The 16,875-nt window shown below is 45.2% G+C and overlaps 1 protein-coding gene across 12 annotated transcripts in view; it reads right to left on the bottom strand.

Annotated features, from left to right (window-relative positions):
* ARVCF (ARVCF, delta catenin family member) overlaps nucleotides 1-16,875 on the bottom strand; it is a 155,743-nt gene that overhangs the window by 27,483 nt on the left and 111,385 nt on the right. For all 12 annotated transcript variants that reach the window (XM_027689413.1, XM_027689419.1, XM_027689416.1 and 9 more), the window contains one exon: nucleotides 14,549-14,620. In XM_027689413.1, coding sequence (XP_027545214.1) covers nucleotides 14,549-14,620 — 72 coding nt within the window. The remainder of the gene's footprint in view (nucleotides 1-14,548; nucleotides 14,621-16,875) is intronic.

Below are 16,875 nucleotides of genomic sequence, written 5' to 3'. Positions count from 1 at the left end.
TGCCTCAGAACTACAGTCATCACCGAAAATCAACAGCACTGTTAAGGGACTTCTTCCTTTAACTTGTGGCTGTCTGAACCTACCATTTTCTTTCCTCTGGTCTTCTGTGTGTGTTTAACCATGGATCATGTGTTCCAAATTGCCCTTTTTTGGCCTCAAGCCCCTGTAAAACTCAGCTTTGCAGTTCCAGATGCCAATCAGCTGCTCTGGCTCCAGAAAGCTAACGAGCTTTTAGTTTCCTCCCAGCTCAGTAGTAGAAACCTGTCTGCAGAGAAAAGCTTACTGCAAAAGGAATCATGCATTAGTTCTTGGCTCCAGATGCCACTTAAATTTATTTATTTTATTTAAAGGTTCTGACATTATTCAGAACTGTTTAGATATTGAACAGCTTTATAAAACTTCTGTCAAAAAATGCCAGCAAATAGGGAAGCACAGCAAAGGGAACAAACACTACAGCAGACAGCTGCATGGCAAAATAACCCCCCTGCATGTTAATACTTGTTTAGATAAATATCCACACCCCCTCACAGTTATGCAAGAAAGGTGGAAAAAGCACAGAGAACAGTTTTTTAGCTCTGCAGACCTTCCAGTACCTTCTCTCCTGTCCCCAAGGGGGTGTATGAAATGCACTGGATGAGGCTGGGTATGGTCCCACCAAGTGCTGGGTCAGGGGGCACTGCAGTGACCAACCCTGCCTGGATGCAGCAGCCACTCTGCTCCAGACCCCCAGCCCCTCCTGCCATCAGCCCCTCTCTGCACTGGGGAGTGGCACTGAAACCAGCCAGCAAGGGAACCCCAACCCCTCCATGGCTCAGGAATGCACAGCAACAGCAGTGCCCTGGCAGGGTGGGACTGGGGGGCTCCCACTGCCTGCCCACCAGAGCACCCCTGCTGCCCAGGGCCCTCTGCTCTGCCCTGCCCATCAGAGCACCCCTGCTGCCCAGGGCCCCCTGCTCCAGCTTCTCCCAGCCTGTCTCAGTTTTATCTTCAGTGCCAAGGGAAAAAACAAGTTCAAGGAAACACCCAAATCTTTCAGACACCGAACTCCGCTCAGGAGCCAATTTGAAAGCTCCTTTCTGGGTTACTCATGCTTCACCGAGTCTTATTATCCCTCCACCTCTCATCATGATTTTTATATAAAGTCTCATAAATGGTCATAAGCCATTACACAGGTATTTGGTTATTCATATCAATTCAGCTGCTTGTTAGAGGCCTGTCTGCTTAAGGCAGTGAAGGGCTGCAGAACTCCACAGCTTGAATTCCTCAAATAAGGAGGAAGAATAAATCTCTCTATTCTCCAGTGGATCTACCCTCACAGAAACATGAAACATCTCAAAATACATTCCAGTAGGAAGGAAATATTTGGGTATAAACAACTCATCTTTTTTTGAGGAAAGCTCATCAGAACCCAAGCTGAGCAGGTCCAGTCTTAGCCTGCAGAAATGAAAGGCCAGTGGTTCCCAATCACCAGGACTGGGACCAAAGCCTGTTTGTTCTTTACATGCAAAGTCCTGCAATCTTGCCTTTATAAGCATTTTACAAGCAACTGCCATATGGAAAGACTCCCTCATGTTAATAAATAATTTATTATATGCCAACCCAAACACTCCCTCCTGTTTGTGTCCTGAAATTGCTAATTAGTTCCTGCTCCAGCTTCCCAAGTCAAAAGTGTGTTTCAATTCCTCTCTCCATCTCATGAAAGCTGCCTCATGCACCCAAAGGCAGCCCAGTGCCTCTAATCTGTCTCAATTACAGTCACTGCACTGCTGTCAGGCAAGTATCTCCCAAGCATCCAAGAAAAAGAATTTGATGTTTTCAATGTCAAATAAATGTCAGGCCGGAGTGGGAGCAGCACGAACAGAAGGTTTTCTTCAACTTCTCTAACAAAAAATGGACCTTAGAGCCCAGTTTTTTAAGGTACAGCATTTGGGTACTTAATTCTCCTGGATTTTAGTGTAAGCCAGAAACCTTAATGCCTTCAAGAACAGAGATTCTGCACCTGTCCTCAGAGCACCACATCCAGGCAGGGACCAGAGATGATGGAAGGCAAGAGAAGGTGCTGCTGCTCCTCCCTCATTTCAACTGGGACACACCACATCAAAGGTGTGGGGTGAATGGATACTCCTGCCCTTTCTGCCAACCATTCTCTGCAGCTTTTTGGAAACCCAGGGAAGTTTCTATGAAATGAAAACCTGGCTGCTGTTTGGTGCACTGCCTGAATATCAGACAATCACAGGCAGAAACAACACAAACCAGCTCTGCCTGCAGAGGTTTCTTGGAAACACAGGTCTTGCTATAAAACTTAAATCTGGACTAAAATGTGAGATAGGACAACACGATCTGGAGAGTAGCAGCTCCCTGAAGCCTTAGCTGGCCCAACACACACCCATAACACAGCCACAAATAAATCTATATGCAAATTAAAAAGAAGAAGAGAAGAGATTGGGGCCCCAGCGTGTGGCAATGAATGAGACACTCAGCTGAAATGAATAGAGGGAGCACAGAGGCATTTTCCAAGAGGCAAAGGGGAACATTACACAGCATCCAACTGCAGCCTGGCCCCATCTTCACCATCCTACAGCAATGGCATGCATTCACAAACACCACGAAATCATAGGAGAAATTTTACAACAAAGCCACAGCAGCCACTCCCTCAAAGCAACTCTGACAGCTTCTTTGAAACCACTTCACTGCTGTTAAAATAGTGAAAAGATCTCTAACCCAATAGCCACTTTGTCTAGGACAGTTTTCAATGTCAATGCACCTTTCTTATGGTAATATTATGCAATTAAAAATTGAGCTTAAAACTACCCGTGTAAAAGATTCTAAGAAGAGGCTGACATTTACTGTGGAGGTTGTTCATGCCTATAGAAAACTCTGAAAAGGTCAGTATAAATGTAAATAAGGTGAGGTACTTCCTCAAGAGTACAGAAATTTCCACATGTTATGGACTGTACCCATTTCTAGCCATTCACACACTCCCACGGGCCATGGGAGTCCAGAGCTGGACCCACAAATAAGGCTCCAGATTTCAGGGATTTCATGACTGGCACCAAATTTTAAGTGTTCCAGGGAAAGTGGGATCCAGCCCTGCAGAAAACTGCCATAGAGTTCAATGCTGAGGGGTTTGATCTCAGCACTGCTTTCAGCAGGCAGGTGTGGCAGATTCACAGGGGATGTGCTTGTTAGAACTTAAATATCAAGCAAAACCTTGCAGAACTGCCCAAATCTGAGCCACATATGCTTTTACCAAGCCTCATATTCTGGACATCAGCACCACCCTGAAGCACTCTCCTGGAAGCAGCACTGGTGTAATTGAATAAATGGGATTAGGCCTCACGCTCCCAACAGCCCCAGTTCCTCATGGCCTGAGAGATCCCAGACACACAGCCCTGCACAGAACACCTCAGAGACAGCAGGGTGTGCAAAACACAACTGAACTGGACATGAGGGGGAAGGACTGCTCTTCACAGAGCCTCCATCCAGATCTGCCCCAATCAGGGTCTATTCCTGCACAGACAAATAACATTTCATGCTATCACAGACTTCCAGTTTTCCCCACGATCAGGACACGGGAAATTCAGTGCTGGAACTAATGGTCTGTGAGGCCGAAATAAAAACACTCTCCTTCCTCCCACACACTGATGAACATTCCCTGTGAGCACCTGCCAACCCCTGGGTCAGCAATCAAGCTCTCAGTGGGCTCAGAGCAGCCAGCAGCTGGACTGACACTGCTTCTAACCCATGCAGAGGGAAGATCCCCCCGCTCCAGCTGACAGGTAAATTTAAGGGAGTGCTTTCCAAGGTAAACGCCTGCCTGGCAGTTCAAGGTCGTTTTTCTTCACTCCACAGTTAGAGGGATATGGCACATTAAGCCACATCATTCCCCTGTCATGTGGGAGAAGGGGAGAGCTTTTAAGCCCGTGCAGAGCACTGGGGGTTATAGAAATAAATACAGCTTTATATAGCAGCTTTCACATTCACCATATCTCAGAGTGGTTTACAAAGCAATGAGTCAGATAATGGGGCTGCAGCAGCTGTGCAGGTACAGGCACCAGAAATTAATGCTGAGAAAACAGAAGTCTTAATTTTTTGATTCTCTTTATTTGCTCTTCTGCAAAACACAAAGGCAGCTTCAGCCTGACTAATGAGCATCAGTGGCTTCTGCAATTCAGAATGCACAGGTTATTTGACATTCCAGTTTATTTTAATTTTGAGATTAACTCCATGATTAAAGCTCTCCATTAACTATAATAAATACTGTTCAAGCAAAAGTGGAGAGAATGTATGTACTTCCCTGTCCTGGCTGCACTGTAAGGAAGGTCTCCTTGCCTGATCTCCAGTCCCTCAATCTGCAATTAGTTCAGAATCACACAACTGGTTCATTTTCACTCACCTTACTCTCCCCCATCATCAGCTGTTATAAGCAGACCCTCAAAGGCTGGTTAAGTGTTGTGAGGACTCCGTGGTTTACTGTGCAGGTGCCAGAGAAGGTACATATTCCAAGTAAAAACATATCTGTCTTTTAAATAAGCCACATCTTGGGATGCAGCCCGATATACCCCAATTAAGATGCATTTTGAATGCCCCTTTCCCAGCTCCTTGGGGAAATGGACTCTCTCATTCTCCTCATCTGAGTCACTAAACCAGGAGTCATGGATTAAGTTTTGGAAAACTGTGCTGGTTTTATGCAGACATACTTTTTCTGGCTGAGTTTGTAATCAGTTAGTGAGAGTCACAGAGAACAACTCCAGAGAGAGCGTGGGAGGTCACCTGGGCCAGCTCCCTGCTCCAAGCAGGCTCAGTGCCCAACTCACACCAAGTTATTTATGCTTTTGTGCAGTCAGGTCCTGAAATCCTTCAGTGACAGAGAACCCTTCAAGACCCTCTGAGGAACCTGCTCCAGTGCCTAATTAGGGGCATCAGCCTGTGCTTTTGTGGGCAGAAGAAACACCAGATGGGACAGACAAATGCTTTCAGCAAGACTGGAGAGATGTCTGTCTGGAGTTGAGTTCTGAGAGCACCAGAGTCCTGCAGGGCTCCCAGACAGCACATCCACATTCCTGCTCCTCCTGAAGGCACAGCCTTTGGAACACTCACCCACAGCCACAACCACTTCCTTCACTTATGCTCACACTATTTCTGGAAATCTGGCAAGGGATTTAAATCAACGTTACACCACTTTTCTGCCTCAGCTGTTCTGAAACTTTCTGCTGTTCTCTTAACTTGTCAAGCAGCTTTGTCAGCACGACTTTGCTGCGGTGCTTTTGATGGACACCAGAGACAAGCAGAACTTTGTGCAGCAAAGTTTCTGTAATTGATTTTGACAGGAAATTCTGTGTCTGAGCTCTGGCAAGAGCTGAGCTCCTCTTCCTCACGCTTCACGGCGATCCTGGCCAGGCTGTCAGGACAGCTTTGATTTGTACCTCTCTTCAAAGGATCATCTCATTTTTTACGCTTATGCTAAAAGGGGGAAAAGAGTCTCCTTGTTATTGTCTCTTAACTGCAAGTCAGTGGCAGGGCAGACACAACCCAACAGGGCTGGGGCTGGAGGAGTCTTTCTCTGCAGTGACTGAGTCCCAGACTGAGGCAGTTACACTCATGTGAGATAAGGACGTCCCCACCAGCTCCTGCTTTTATTCCTGGGAGGCTTTCTTGGCACATTCTCATTTTATAAAGTCCTTGAGCATCATCTGTATAATGAGCTACACTCTGCAATAACAGGCATTCTATTTTGGGGAAACAATTAGAATTGCTTGTAGAATAGAAATGCTAAATGAGACATGCAAAAACATACACACACAACCTGAAGTGTGGGGAGGGAGGAGAATTAACCATTCTCAGCAGGGCAAACAGTACAGGAAAAGCTATGAAAAGAAAAAACATATGACTGACAACTACAGCTTTCCAACACTAACTATTTTTTCCATCAGAAATATTAACCAAGTGGAAAGGACATGAAAATCCAAGCAGTGTTTGAAGAGCTAAGATCTTGCATTGCCAGAGAGCACACCTAACACTGGACTTATGCACTGCTTTCTGTATATACCAACCTATACAAAGCATCATCAATAAAATAGCTGAACTTCTCCCTATAAGCACACAGCAAGTGCAGTGTGCACAGTGAGAATACAAAACAAATTCACAGTATTATGTATTTTCAAAATACTCTCTGCAACATGAACTCCTCAGTCCACTCCCACAATATCCCACTGGGGCAAGACACTACTATGCACCTTTAACAGAAATTATGTTTTTATTTAATTTTTATATCACTGTGGTGCTGGCAACAGTGGGGATACACAATATTCTGGCAGGATTTTGCTGTTTTTACAAATGTATCATGTGCCCTCCATCTGCATTGGTTATCACAGCTGCAGTGAAAACACTCATTACTTTAGTGAAGGCAATTATTCTCATTATTTTAGTGAAGTTATTTTTCTAGTGAAGACAGTGGAAGTATCAGACACTTCCTGAGCAGGTTCACTACAGCCCCAGCATCTGAAGGCAATCCACTTGCCCAAGGCCACTCAGCCAGTCAGTAGTGATGCTGCAATGGAAAAATGAGCCTTTCCTCCTTCCAGCTCTGCCTTTTGCTGAAGCTCCAGATCACTCCATCTCCTTATTAGCTGCTGTAATTACCATGTTCTCCAGTGGAGCTCCTGCTGTTTAGTTTTTCATGGGCTACCTTATTATGCAAGTACATACAGGCTGTTCTAGTTTGAGATGCATAAGTCTCATTTTCTGCGCATTTATAACTTGGCCACAAATTCACATCAAGTTGGAAAGGGAATTTACCACCTGGGATTCTTGTCTTTTCAAGGTAATGCTAGTTATTCCAGCAGATCTATATTCTTGGGTGTCAGCCTCAGGCAAGGAGGAGCTGGAAGCTGACTACTGGAGTTATTTTGTAGTCCCATGAGAGCCACAGGTGAGAGGACTCAGAGGTGGAGAGGGGGAATCTTGTCTCCAAGTGCCAGCTCTTCCCTCCACCCACTGAGGAAGACTAAACATTCAAGAATGCAAGAGAAGGATGAAGAGGAGGAGCAGCTGTGGATGTTGATTCACTGTTTCCAGGATAACCAAAATACCTCAGAGGTGAGTCAGATTTTTCTCATTCAGAAGGAAAAGTCTGAAACAATTCAGGAACAAACCTGTCTCCCTAACTCAGCTTGCATGGTACCTCTGGCTGTTCAGACAGAGGCAGAAGACCCAAAGGGAAAAAGAGGAGTTGTACAGGCAGACAAATCACAGCAGAGCCAAGCAGAGACAGACAAGATCCATCACCTTGTGACTTTACAAAGAGCTTCACATCCTCAACTCCACATAAACAGAGAGCTGAATGAAATTCTATATCACTACAATTGCTCCTCCTGCCTCCCTGCCCCAGCAGTTGTTTCCCACTGCTCCCTCAGCTTAAACTTCAGATCTATATCCTCCATGGAGCCAAACTCTTCCAGTTCCCAACTCAGAACTTCCTGACACGATCTCTCTTACCTGGGCCATCCATGGGACAGTCCAGTCACACAGATATTGTGCTTCCCCTTTCTCCAGCTGCAAGGGCTCTTCTGTTCCACCCCCCCAGGAATCCAGCCTGTCCTATGTGCAAATACAATTCCTGCCTGGCTGTCCCTGTGACAAAGCAAGGGCTGGAAATCACAGCTCAGCTGCAACACCGAGGCCTCCTCAGGAGCAAGAGAGCAAGAGTTTGACAAACGTGGCAGCAACGACCAGCATGCAAAGCCAAAAGTATTCTTCACATTCCTGAGCAGACAGATAACACCAGAGCAAGGGCTGGTCCTGTCAGGGTCTCACATTCCTCTCCCATGGTTTGGTGGGATAACTGAACCCCCCAGAGCAGGGCTGCTCTCCCATGGTTTGGTGAGATAACTGAACCCCCCAGAGCAGGGCTGTGAGTCTCCCCAGCACTCCTGCACAGTTACTGGGAAGGGCTTCACTCATAGCATTGGTACTTCTCCCAGAAAAATCTTTGCTTCCTCACAGTCTCCAAAGTAAGAATGTGGGTAAACACATCATGTGGGTAAAATCTGCTGTTTTAACTGCTCACCTTATCAAATATCTGTTAAAAATAGGTGGGATTGGGGCTGTTTTGGTTTCTTTAACTTTATGCCATTGGGTTATGTAGTGGGCAACAGAGGTTCCATGGACAACATCCTTCAAAGGCCAAGCTGTTCAAGGCTTACAAAAGCAACAAGACTGGTGCTAATGATTTATTTTATATAACATCTGTGCAGCAAGGGGAGTTCATTACAAGACACTGTGAATAACAACGAGGGCTGCCTTAGCATGAAGTCCAGCAGTCTGCACGTGTGGGACACAAACCTACCAAAGGACTGACTGATCCTGGCAACAGGCAGCAAGAAGTGAGAACAGCTGGTGACAGGGAACACTGTGACAGCAAAACAGTGTTTATTCAACAGGTTTTGAATTCAGCTGTCCCTGCAAAGTGAGGCAGACACTTCTACTCACTCCTCCTCCCTTGTTGGTCTACATAAAACTTCTCAGCAAGAACTGCAAAACAGTTCTAATCAGGTACAATCCTGCAGCAAGTTTCCTTTTAGGTACCCTGGAGTATATATTGGGACTGGGACTGAGACAGAAGTCAAAGATAAAAACCTTCTCATCTCTGCAGATGAGTCACCACCGCCCATCACTGCTCACCTCATCCTGAGTTTACAGAGAACTTGTGTTTCCTGTAATCTCCAAAAGAACTCTAAAAAGAACAACACCCCTACTGGAATGATTTCCTGTTTTAAAACAGTCTTTTCAAGTGAACTATTGGAAGCAGAATTTTGCACTCCATTTGAAATCCAGCCTGAGTACCCATTAAACCTCTCCACGTGTGACTCCTGAGAGAAGGACACACATCACTGAAACACAGAAGGTGCCACAGCGAGTCAACATGAGCAACAACCCCGACAGGCTTGGGCCAGTGTACCTGAAATGAAAACACCACTGTTCAATAACTCAGTTACCAGTTCAATTGCTCGAGTTGTCATGTTAAGAACAACAATAAGATATTTCAGACTCATTCTTTCCACTGGCAGAAGGTGTGCTAGGGCAGGAACGAGAGACACAACAGCACTCCTGCACTTCCAATTCACATTCCAGCTGCATCTCCCCATATGACCTTTCAAACCCTCCAGTGCAGCCCTAAACTTACAATTTATGTTCTACATAATAAAATGTAACAGATCTGTGAAGATCACAAATAAGGAGCTTCCACCTGTAGAGCACAGCTCAGCAGGCCAGGAGGCAACTCGTGCACGTGTCAGCCAGCTCTGAACAAACAGCAACATTCCACAGGAGAATGAGAGAGGATTATATTATAACAAGGCAGAGTATTCCAGAACAATTGGCAGTCAGCTACAGAAAGAGTGTGTACACAAGGAAGGAAAAATCCACATGTGCCTGCTCTGAATTTCCTGCAAATGCTGGGAAAAAGAATGGGAATTTACAGGTACCAGGCCAGAGAAAGTCTGGCAAAGGCAGGCTCCATATGGGAATTTTCCTATTCCAGGCAATAAATTTTCTCTGACTCCTCTGGAAAGACGGATGAGAAATCTTTCACTGCTTTGTAAATTATGAAAAACACACGGGACCAAAATGAACACTCAGATTAGTAAAGCAACAGAAATAAGAAACACTAATTCTGACAGAAATTCTCAGCAACGTGCACAAAATACTCCAAAGATGTTAATACAGGAACATGTTCCTCACTGCCACAGATCTCCCCAGTCCCTCCATTTCCACCAGCAGGCACAGGAGGGGTCTGGATGGTACCATTAATCAATCGGCTCTACTCACTTATTCACAATACAACAATCAAAATTAATGACTGAAGGGAGCTGCAAAAAGGCAGGTGAGTGCTTGAGTCAGCTTGGAAAGATTTAAAGAAAGCAGATTTAAATGGCAGTGAAATGCAAACAGCAGCCAATCTTAATTACAAACCTAAAGCCAGAGTAAAGCTTCAGTGAAGTTTCTCTCTCCTTCACTACATGTTGCCTTTAGCTGAAGACAAATTGCTGGCACTTTTGTAATCTACTAAGTTAAAGTCATTACCCTGACAGTGCCAGGAAGTCTAATTTCCTGGAGCAGTAATACAAAGATTTATAAGGGAATTTAAACACTCACCTTCTGGAATAGAAAATCTATCATCAGCATCAGGCTCCATGGGAAGTGACTGAGGATTTCAGATAATGGAGAAGAAGGAATTCACCTGCTGACAAGTTCATCCAAAATCTCATTCCCTGCCTACACAGGCTGCTGACCAGGGTAAGTGTGTACACAGAGCTGAGCTTTCAAATGAATTCAGCTTTTCTGTGAGGTCCCTGGTGCAACAAAACAGACTTGTTCATTACAGGCAGCTTCAGCACTGGTGCAGTATTTCAGCACAACTCTCTCCTAAATATGTTCCCATTAAAATGGAAGCAAGCTTAAGTAATCAAAACAGAAAAGATGAATTAATAACCACTTTAATAACTGATCTGAAGGAGAAAATGAGTTAGCTCATCCACCAGGCTAAAATGGAACTGCACACCTCCTTCTGGCTGAAAACTTTCAGCTCCCTAATGAGAGAAACTGAAATTAGAGCTGAACTTCAACACCCAAAGCACCTCAGAGCATCAGCTGTTCTGCCATCAGATGTGTGTGACCATAAACAACGAGCCATGAGAGCTGCCTGGGCCAAACAGCACAGAGGGCTGGACTTAATTAGGAATAACCTCATGCTGATTCCATAGAAAAAGCTGTTCTGCTCTTCTGGACTTTCTCCTGCCATGCTCCAGCACTGAGGAGCAGTGGTGGACAATCCAACACCTCCAGATGAGGAGGATGAAATGCTCCCAGCTCTGCAGCATCTCTGAGGGCTGACACACATCACTCCTGACTGCTCTCAGCAAACCTCAGTGCAGGCTCTCACCTGAGACACTGCTCTCCACCACACAGACCTGATCCATCCTGATGTCTCCCCAGAGCAGGAGCCTCCTGTGGCTGCTCCTGCTCAGAGACAGGACTCTGAACAAGCCAGGGAGTTGTGCTACACCCTGGATTTAACATGTGCCCAGGAGAGCTCAGCATCACTGTGCTCGTGCAGAGGAGGCAGCACCACTGCCACTGACCTACTTCATACCAGGGAAGGCACTCCAGCAAGACCTTCCCCCCTCCCCTCAGAAGCAGCAGTTTCTCAAAGTCCTAAATTTAGCAGGTTCTGAGGACAGCATTCATAATTCCTTGTCAGTGCTGTTCCCTCCTCTGTGCAAGCTCTTATCGCTTCCCACCGAAATTCCTCCTCTCCCTCTCTGGCCGCCAGGAAAAAAATATGCTCCTTTCAACAGAGAGGAAACAAGAGGCTTCTCTTCCACACTCTTTCCTCATCAGGACAGCAGTACTCTGGACACTGCCAGAGCACATACATTTACTTTTTAATATCAGATGAGACAGCTTCTGAAAGCATTGCAAGTTCTCCCATCTGACATTATCCAGTTTACCACAGATAACAACCCTGAACTGGAAGCTTTCCCCTGCCAGAATGTCTGGCACATAAAATTATTAAAGACTTAGAAATGGTTTCAGGGCTGCTCAAATGATGTGCTGAAGCAAAATCTAATTCCCATTAAAAAACCAAGAGCAATCAGGAGGAGACTCTTGTTCATCACTCTGAAAAAAAGAATTGCCTTCATTCATTCATTTCTCTCCAGAACAAACAAATTCCAGGGAAAAAAAGTAAAATATAGCATTTAAACTAGGTTATAACTCACAAGACCCTTTGGACTGTTCAGAATACGAAGACATTCCTGTTGTACCACCAGGACAGGTGTCCTGGAGGAGGACTGAGAATCTCTGCCTTCCACACAGACACGAGCCAGACCCCACCCACGATCTACAAAAGCTTCTGGGTTTATGATGCTTGGCTACAGAACAGGATGAAATTCCTACAATTAAAGTAATCTGGAGACCAAAAGTTTCCAGAGATGGTAGAAAATAGGTCTGAACGAGTTTGCTGCTGCTGGTTCATGGTTTTTCCAGCAATGTGAGCACACTCAGCCAAGCTCAGTGGTCACTCCTAAGAGTGTCTTGCAGGGAAACCACGATGTCAACTTCTTGAAACCTCATCTGCAGATCCACCAGATAAACTCCATGGATGTTGACCATGAGATTACAGGAAATTTAACACTGCATCCCAATATCTGTTCACTACCACAATGTTCATTTGCTGCATTGCATGAACAAATCTTATTACTGCAGTTTCATTTGCCCACAAAGATTCCAGCTGAAAACTCCCTTTAACATGGCTTTAATAATACATGAAAGAGATTAATCTATAATTGTTGATTTTTGAAATAGCACTTGGTTGTGTCACTCAATCTGAGTGCTCCTGATCATTAAAACTTGCATGATTTCTCCATCTTAGTAACGAGGTTCTGTTCAGCTGAGAGCTGATCTCATCAGAGGCAATTACACCCCATGGCACAGATCAGACCAGAGCTCTTAAGGGTTTTAAAACTTCCATTTTATTTTCCTTATTTTACTGAACAATGCAAAGTTCAAGCAACCTTGTTAGAACCTTGAATGTCCAGGAACTCTCATGTAAACGAGATGCCTGGTAGGAAACCACCAGGAAAAAAGTGAACAAAAATGCATCACTGACTTGAGTTTTTTACTCTTGGCACACAAGTGAATCATTTCTCATGCCTTTTTCTGTGTCAAAGGGCTGCTTTCAAAATGCAGGGGAGTAATCTCCTGACCTTATCTAGCATGAGATATGTAGTCTATTTGACTTAGATTAAATGGGAGTATCTCAAAATTATCAAACAACCTCTTCAGGAGTGTGAGATTTCTACCACCTGAAGAAGATAACAAGCTGTGTGAGCTCAGAGACAGATATGGCTCCCATCAGATCTGCCACATCACTTCTGCACTGCCACAGCCTCCTGCAAGATTTTTATCTCATTTTAAAGAAAGTTAGGCAAGATACATTTCTTCACAGAAATTCTTGATTTCCATCTTTTCCCTTTAGTGGCACCTACATTCCAATGACATTTAGAAAGGAATGGAAACACTGAAGCCCTTGCTATATTTTGCATTCCTTTCTTTTCCTGCATCCTTAAGATACCTCTTTGCTCTGCACTGTAATGAACAGCCAGCCCTGAACTGATGGCATTCCAGGGAAAGCTGGTTAGGAGAAGTTTCCTGCAGCTCTCCCAACAGGATGGCACTGCAGCTGCTAAGAGGTACATCAGGATCTTAAATCTTGTACAGATTTACTGTATCTTGTGCAATAATGCACAAATGAAAATGAGTGTTTAGACATGAGACTAGAAACTATCCCCTGTAAAGGGTGTCTGTAAATAGATCAGATCCATCTACACATTGGGAATAGCTTGCACTATATATTAGGATTAGCTGCATATCATCAGGCAGAGCTTCACTGTGAATTGAAGTGAGAGTGCAGCACTAAATATGTGTAATTATCCCACCATCCCTGACTATCAGCACATCTCTGAGGGTGGCCTCTCTTGCTGCCCTCAGTTATCAGCAATGGAACTGAAGCACAAATCAGTTGATCTGATCAAGGTCACAGAAAGAGCCCAATTCAGGTATCCCATATCCATGGATCTCCCACTGAGTCACACTGTCTCTTTACACCCTCCAAAATTCTGGAAGTGACGCAGGCAGAGTTTAAAATCTGTCTTCTGAGGGACACTCAGGTAGCTGAGGGTATTCCTGCAGGTGAGGGTGCCCTGGGAGCTGGCAGGGTGGCACCGAGGCAGTTGCCATGGCAATGGCTGAATCTTTGCAGTGACACTGCACACACACTTCAAACCCAAACCTGTGCAGGTCCCCAAACACCATCCAATGCTGTGAGGATTCTGACGAGACCCCAAATCACCTCCTAATCTCCAATTAAAAAAAGCACATGTATGCAAGAAGGGAATGCAGACTGTGAAACATTTCACCTCTGCCAGACCTGAAATACAACAGAAGGGCAGTGCACAAGAATTGTTCTGTGAACCTCCTGATTTTGGAAAACTGCAAGTCCTGCTCACTACAGACAGGGAGGAATATTGTGTTCAGGGGAAGACTATCATAAAGGCAAAACTCCTAATTCCCTGCCATCCCCCTCCAGTTGGACAGAACACTGAGGAATGCCAGGGATGCCAGGGAAGGGCAATGTCAGTGCCAAGAACCTTCACCCATTGCACAACTCCTTCAGCCATGTCTGTAAGGGGGGTACAAATGGAGCTGTAAAGAAAGAGAGCGTGTACTCCCCCCTCTCTGGAGCTACAGTCACCTAACACCAGACCAGACAGACTTCTACAGGATTCCACCAATTCAGCAGCTTTATAGAAAAGCTGGTTCTATCCAGGGTTGAATCCCAGATACCAGCATGCACTGACAATCCATTAGTACAATTAACTGACTGCAAAACAGAGATCAGCCCGATATGCTCATGTCTCACATCCCTCCAAGAGCCTCCAGCTCCCAGGCTACTTGTGACTCCCAAAAGCACAAACATCAGCATTACCTTTGGCTGCTTCAGACCGCTTAGGCAAATCAAGTGTATCAAAATTCCTGTCCAAATCTCCATTCTTCTTTCCTGTGCAAAAAAACAGAAGACAAGATATGGAAAAGACTGTCAGCATCCTGACAGGTGAGTTACTGTCATGTGCATCTAGGAGATGACAGAAGATACAGCCCCAGAATATAAATCCCAGCCTGTTACCCATAATTGTGTGTATCTGCAGTCCAGCTGCTCTGTGTGAGCAACTCAGGGACAAAAACCTCTGCTGCTTTCTGGTTGATCTGCAAACATGCTTAGGACCAGCACTTCAGTGGGTCTTAAGAGTGCCTAAAATCTTGGAAATTTGTGCCATTTCCCTCCTTGGCAAAGCCATGCCTCTCCCTCATCAGCCCAGTATTTCCCTGTTATTTTCACACAGACCTGAAGCCCAGCTGAAGCAAAAACTCGGCAGCAGAGCAAAAAACCAAGAGGCTTGCTTTGCAGCCTCTGTTCTCAACACAACTGCCAGGCAGGAAGATTTAATACATTGTACAGACAGCAGCCAACAACTTAACCTTGAACTGCCCTTCAATCAATGAAAGTGTCATTTTTACTATTTATTGGAAACTAATGGAAATATTCCATACTTTTGCTAAGAAACAGTTTTAAACCATTACATCAGCTTTAATTTGTACAATCCTTCACAGAAAGCAGAACAAAGCCAGGACTTCAGTTCTAGTTGGGCTGAGAATTCAAGGTTAGGTAAACAGCTGGGGAGGGAAGGGTTAGTTTTCATCTCTTCTTGTCCCCCCAAGGAGACACAGTGCCTTGGGTGAGCCCCCATGGATGCAGTGGGATAAGCAGGCACTGTGCCATAGAGGAATCCTGGCAGCAGAGACAGAGTTGGAAGGCACTGCAGGAATCTGCAAGGCTTCTGAAGACAGCACTGTACAATTTAGCTTCCCCAAATTATTCTGAGGGGGGAAAATCAAGTTCTTGAGTCCCTCTCCCTCAAGAGCAGGTGCAATGGGATGAATTCAGACAACACAATTTCAAGCTGCCAGAAGTGGCTTCTGCACAGGGACTGCACCAGGCTGTGAATGGGGGTTCTGCAGGAAGGGCTGAAAGCTCCACCAGCCAGGAGGCTTAAAAGCAAACAGGAAAATGATCCATGAAAATGTAATGAGGAGATCAGTCTGATCCTTGACTGGCAATAGGTCACAGGATGGGAAAGGCCCAGTCCCTGCCTTGTCACAGCAGGGGGTGGTTGGTACATGCACAGTGAATTCAATGGGTTACTCTTGACAAAAGGATAAACACACAGAGTACAGGACAGAGGAGAATCAGAGCTTTTAGATACCAATATGAATATTTAGAAATTAACATCAGGAGGAAAAAACCCCCTCTAGGTAGAATTCCATCTACTCCCTTTCTCTGGGAGGTGATGGAATCACACATGTTTGTTTTGAAATGCCAACACAACACCAGCCAACTGCAACTACTGTGCAAACCAAAACATGCATCCAGAACTTCTGCTTATCTGATTGCCTTAATGAAAGCATGGAAAAGCCCATCTAAGCTGCCAAAAGGCCCTGCAGCCAGGTACCACATGCCACTCCTTGGAAAGCTGTCTTTTCTAAAGGAAGGGACAGGAATCAGAGGCACTCTGCAGCCTCCCATCAAGTTTTTGCTCCATGAAAGAGTGAGAATTGCTCCATGAAAGAGTGAGAACACGTTGCTTGGGGAAGCAAATACCAGAGATAAAGGATGCTGCACATCACCAAAGGATGTCTCATTCCATAACAGCAGCTGAGCCCAGTCACTGGCTGCAAACCCTTGTTGACCCTTAGAGCACTGACAGGAAAAAGCAGGGCAGAGGGAACTAAAACAAAAAATAGCATTGAAGGAAGGAAGTCAGTATTTAGGAAAGATTACAGACTTCAGGCAGACCAATAAATGTGACTCCATCTTATCTACAAGTAGGACAAACTGGTTTTTTCACATGACCCCAAATTTCTGGCACTAGCTAGTTTAAACCTCAGAACATGTACTCAGAGAGCCAGACCTTGCTCAACACAACTACTCCTTGTAGAAGTTCTCTCTATAATTTAAAGGCTGGGCCTGGCACTGGTATCAGCCCTGCAGAACTGAGATGGCACAGGAAGAGTTCCCTTCCTCCCAGTGGCAGTGTTTAGTGAGGACTGGGTGTCCATGCACAGCTTGGTAAGGAAGAGATCGTGCAGGAGTGCAGTGTTGGCTGCTGCATCATCTGAGCTGGCAATGCCAAAGCAGCTGCTCATTTCCCACCCCACCTTTCATTCAGACAGCCCCTTCCCCTGTGTCTCTGCAGT

Source organism: Neopelma chrysocephalum, unplaced genomic scaffold (genome assembly GCF_003984885.1).
Source record: "Neopelma chrysocephalum unplaced genomic scaffold, ASM398488v2 Primary Assembly neopelma1_77, whole genome shotgun sequence".
In the NCBI taxonomy this organism is placed as follows: Eukaryota; Metazoa; Chordata; class Aves; order Passeriformes; family Pipridae; genus Neopelma; species Neopelma chrysocephalum.
This window is presented reverse-complemented; position numbering and strand designations above follow the sequence as displayed.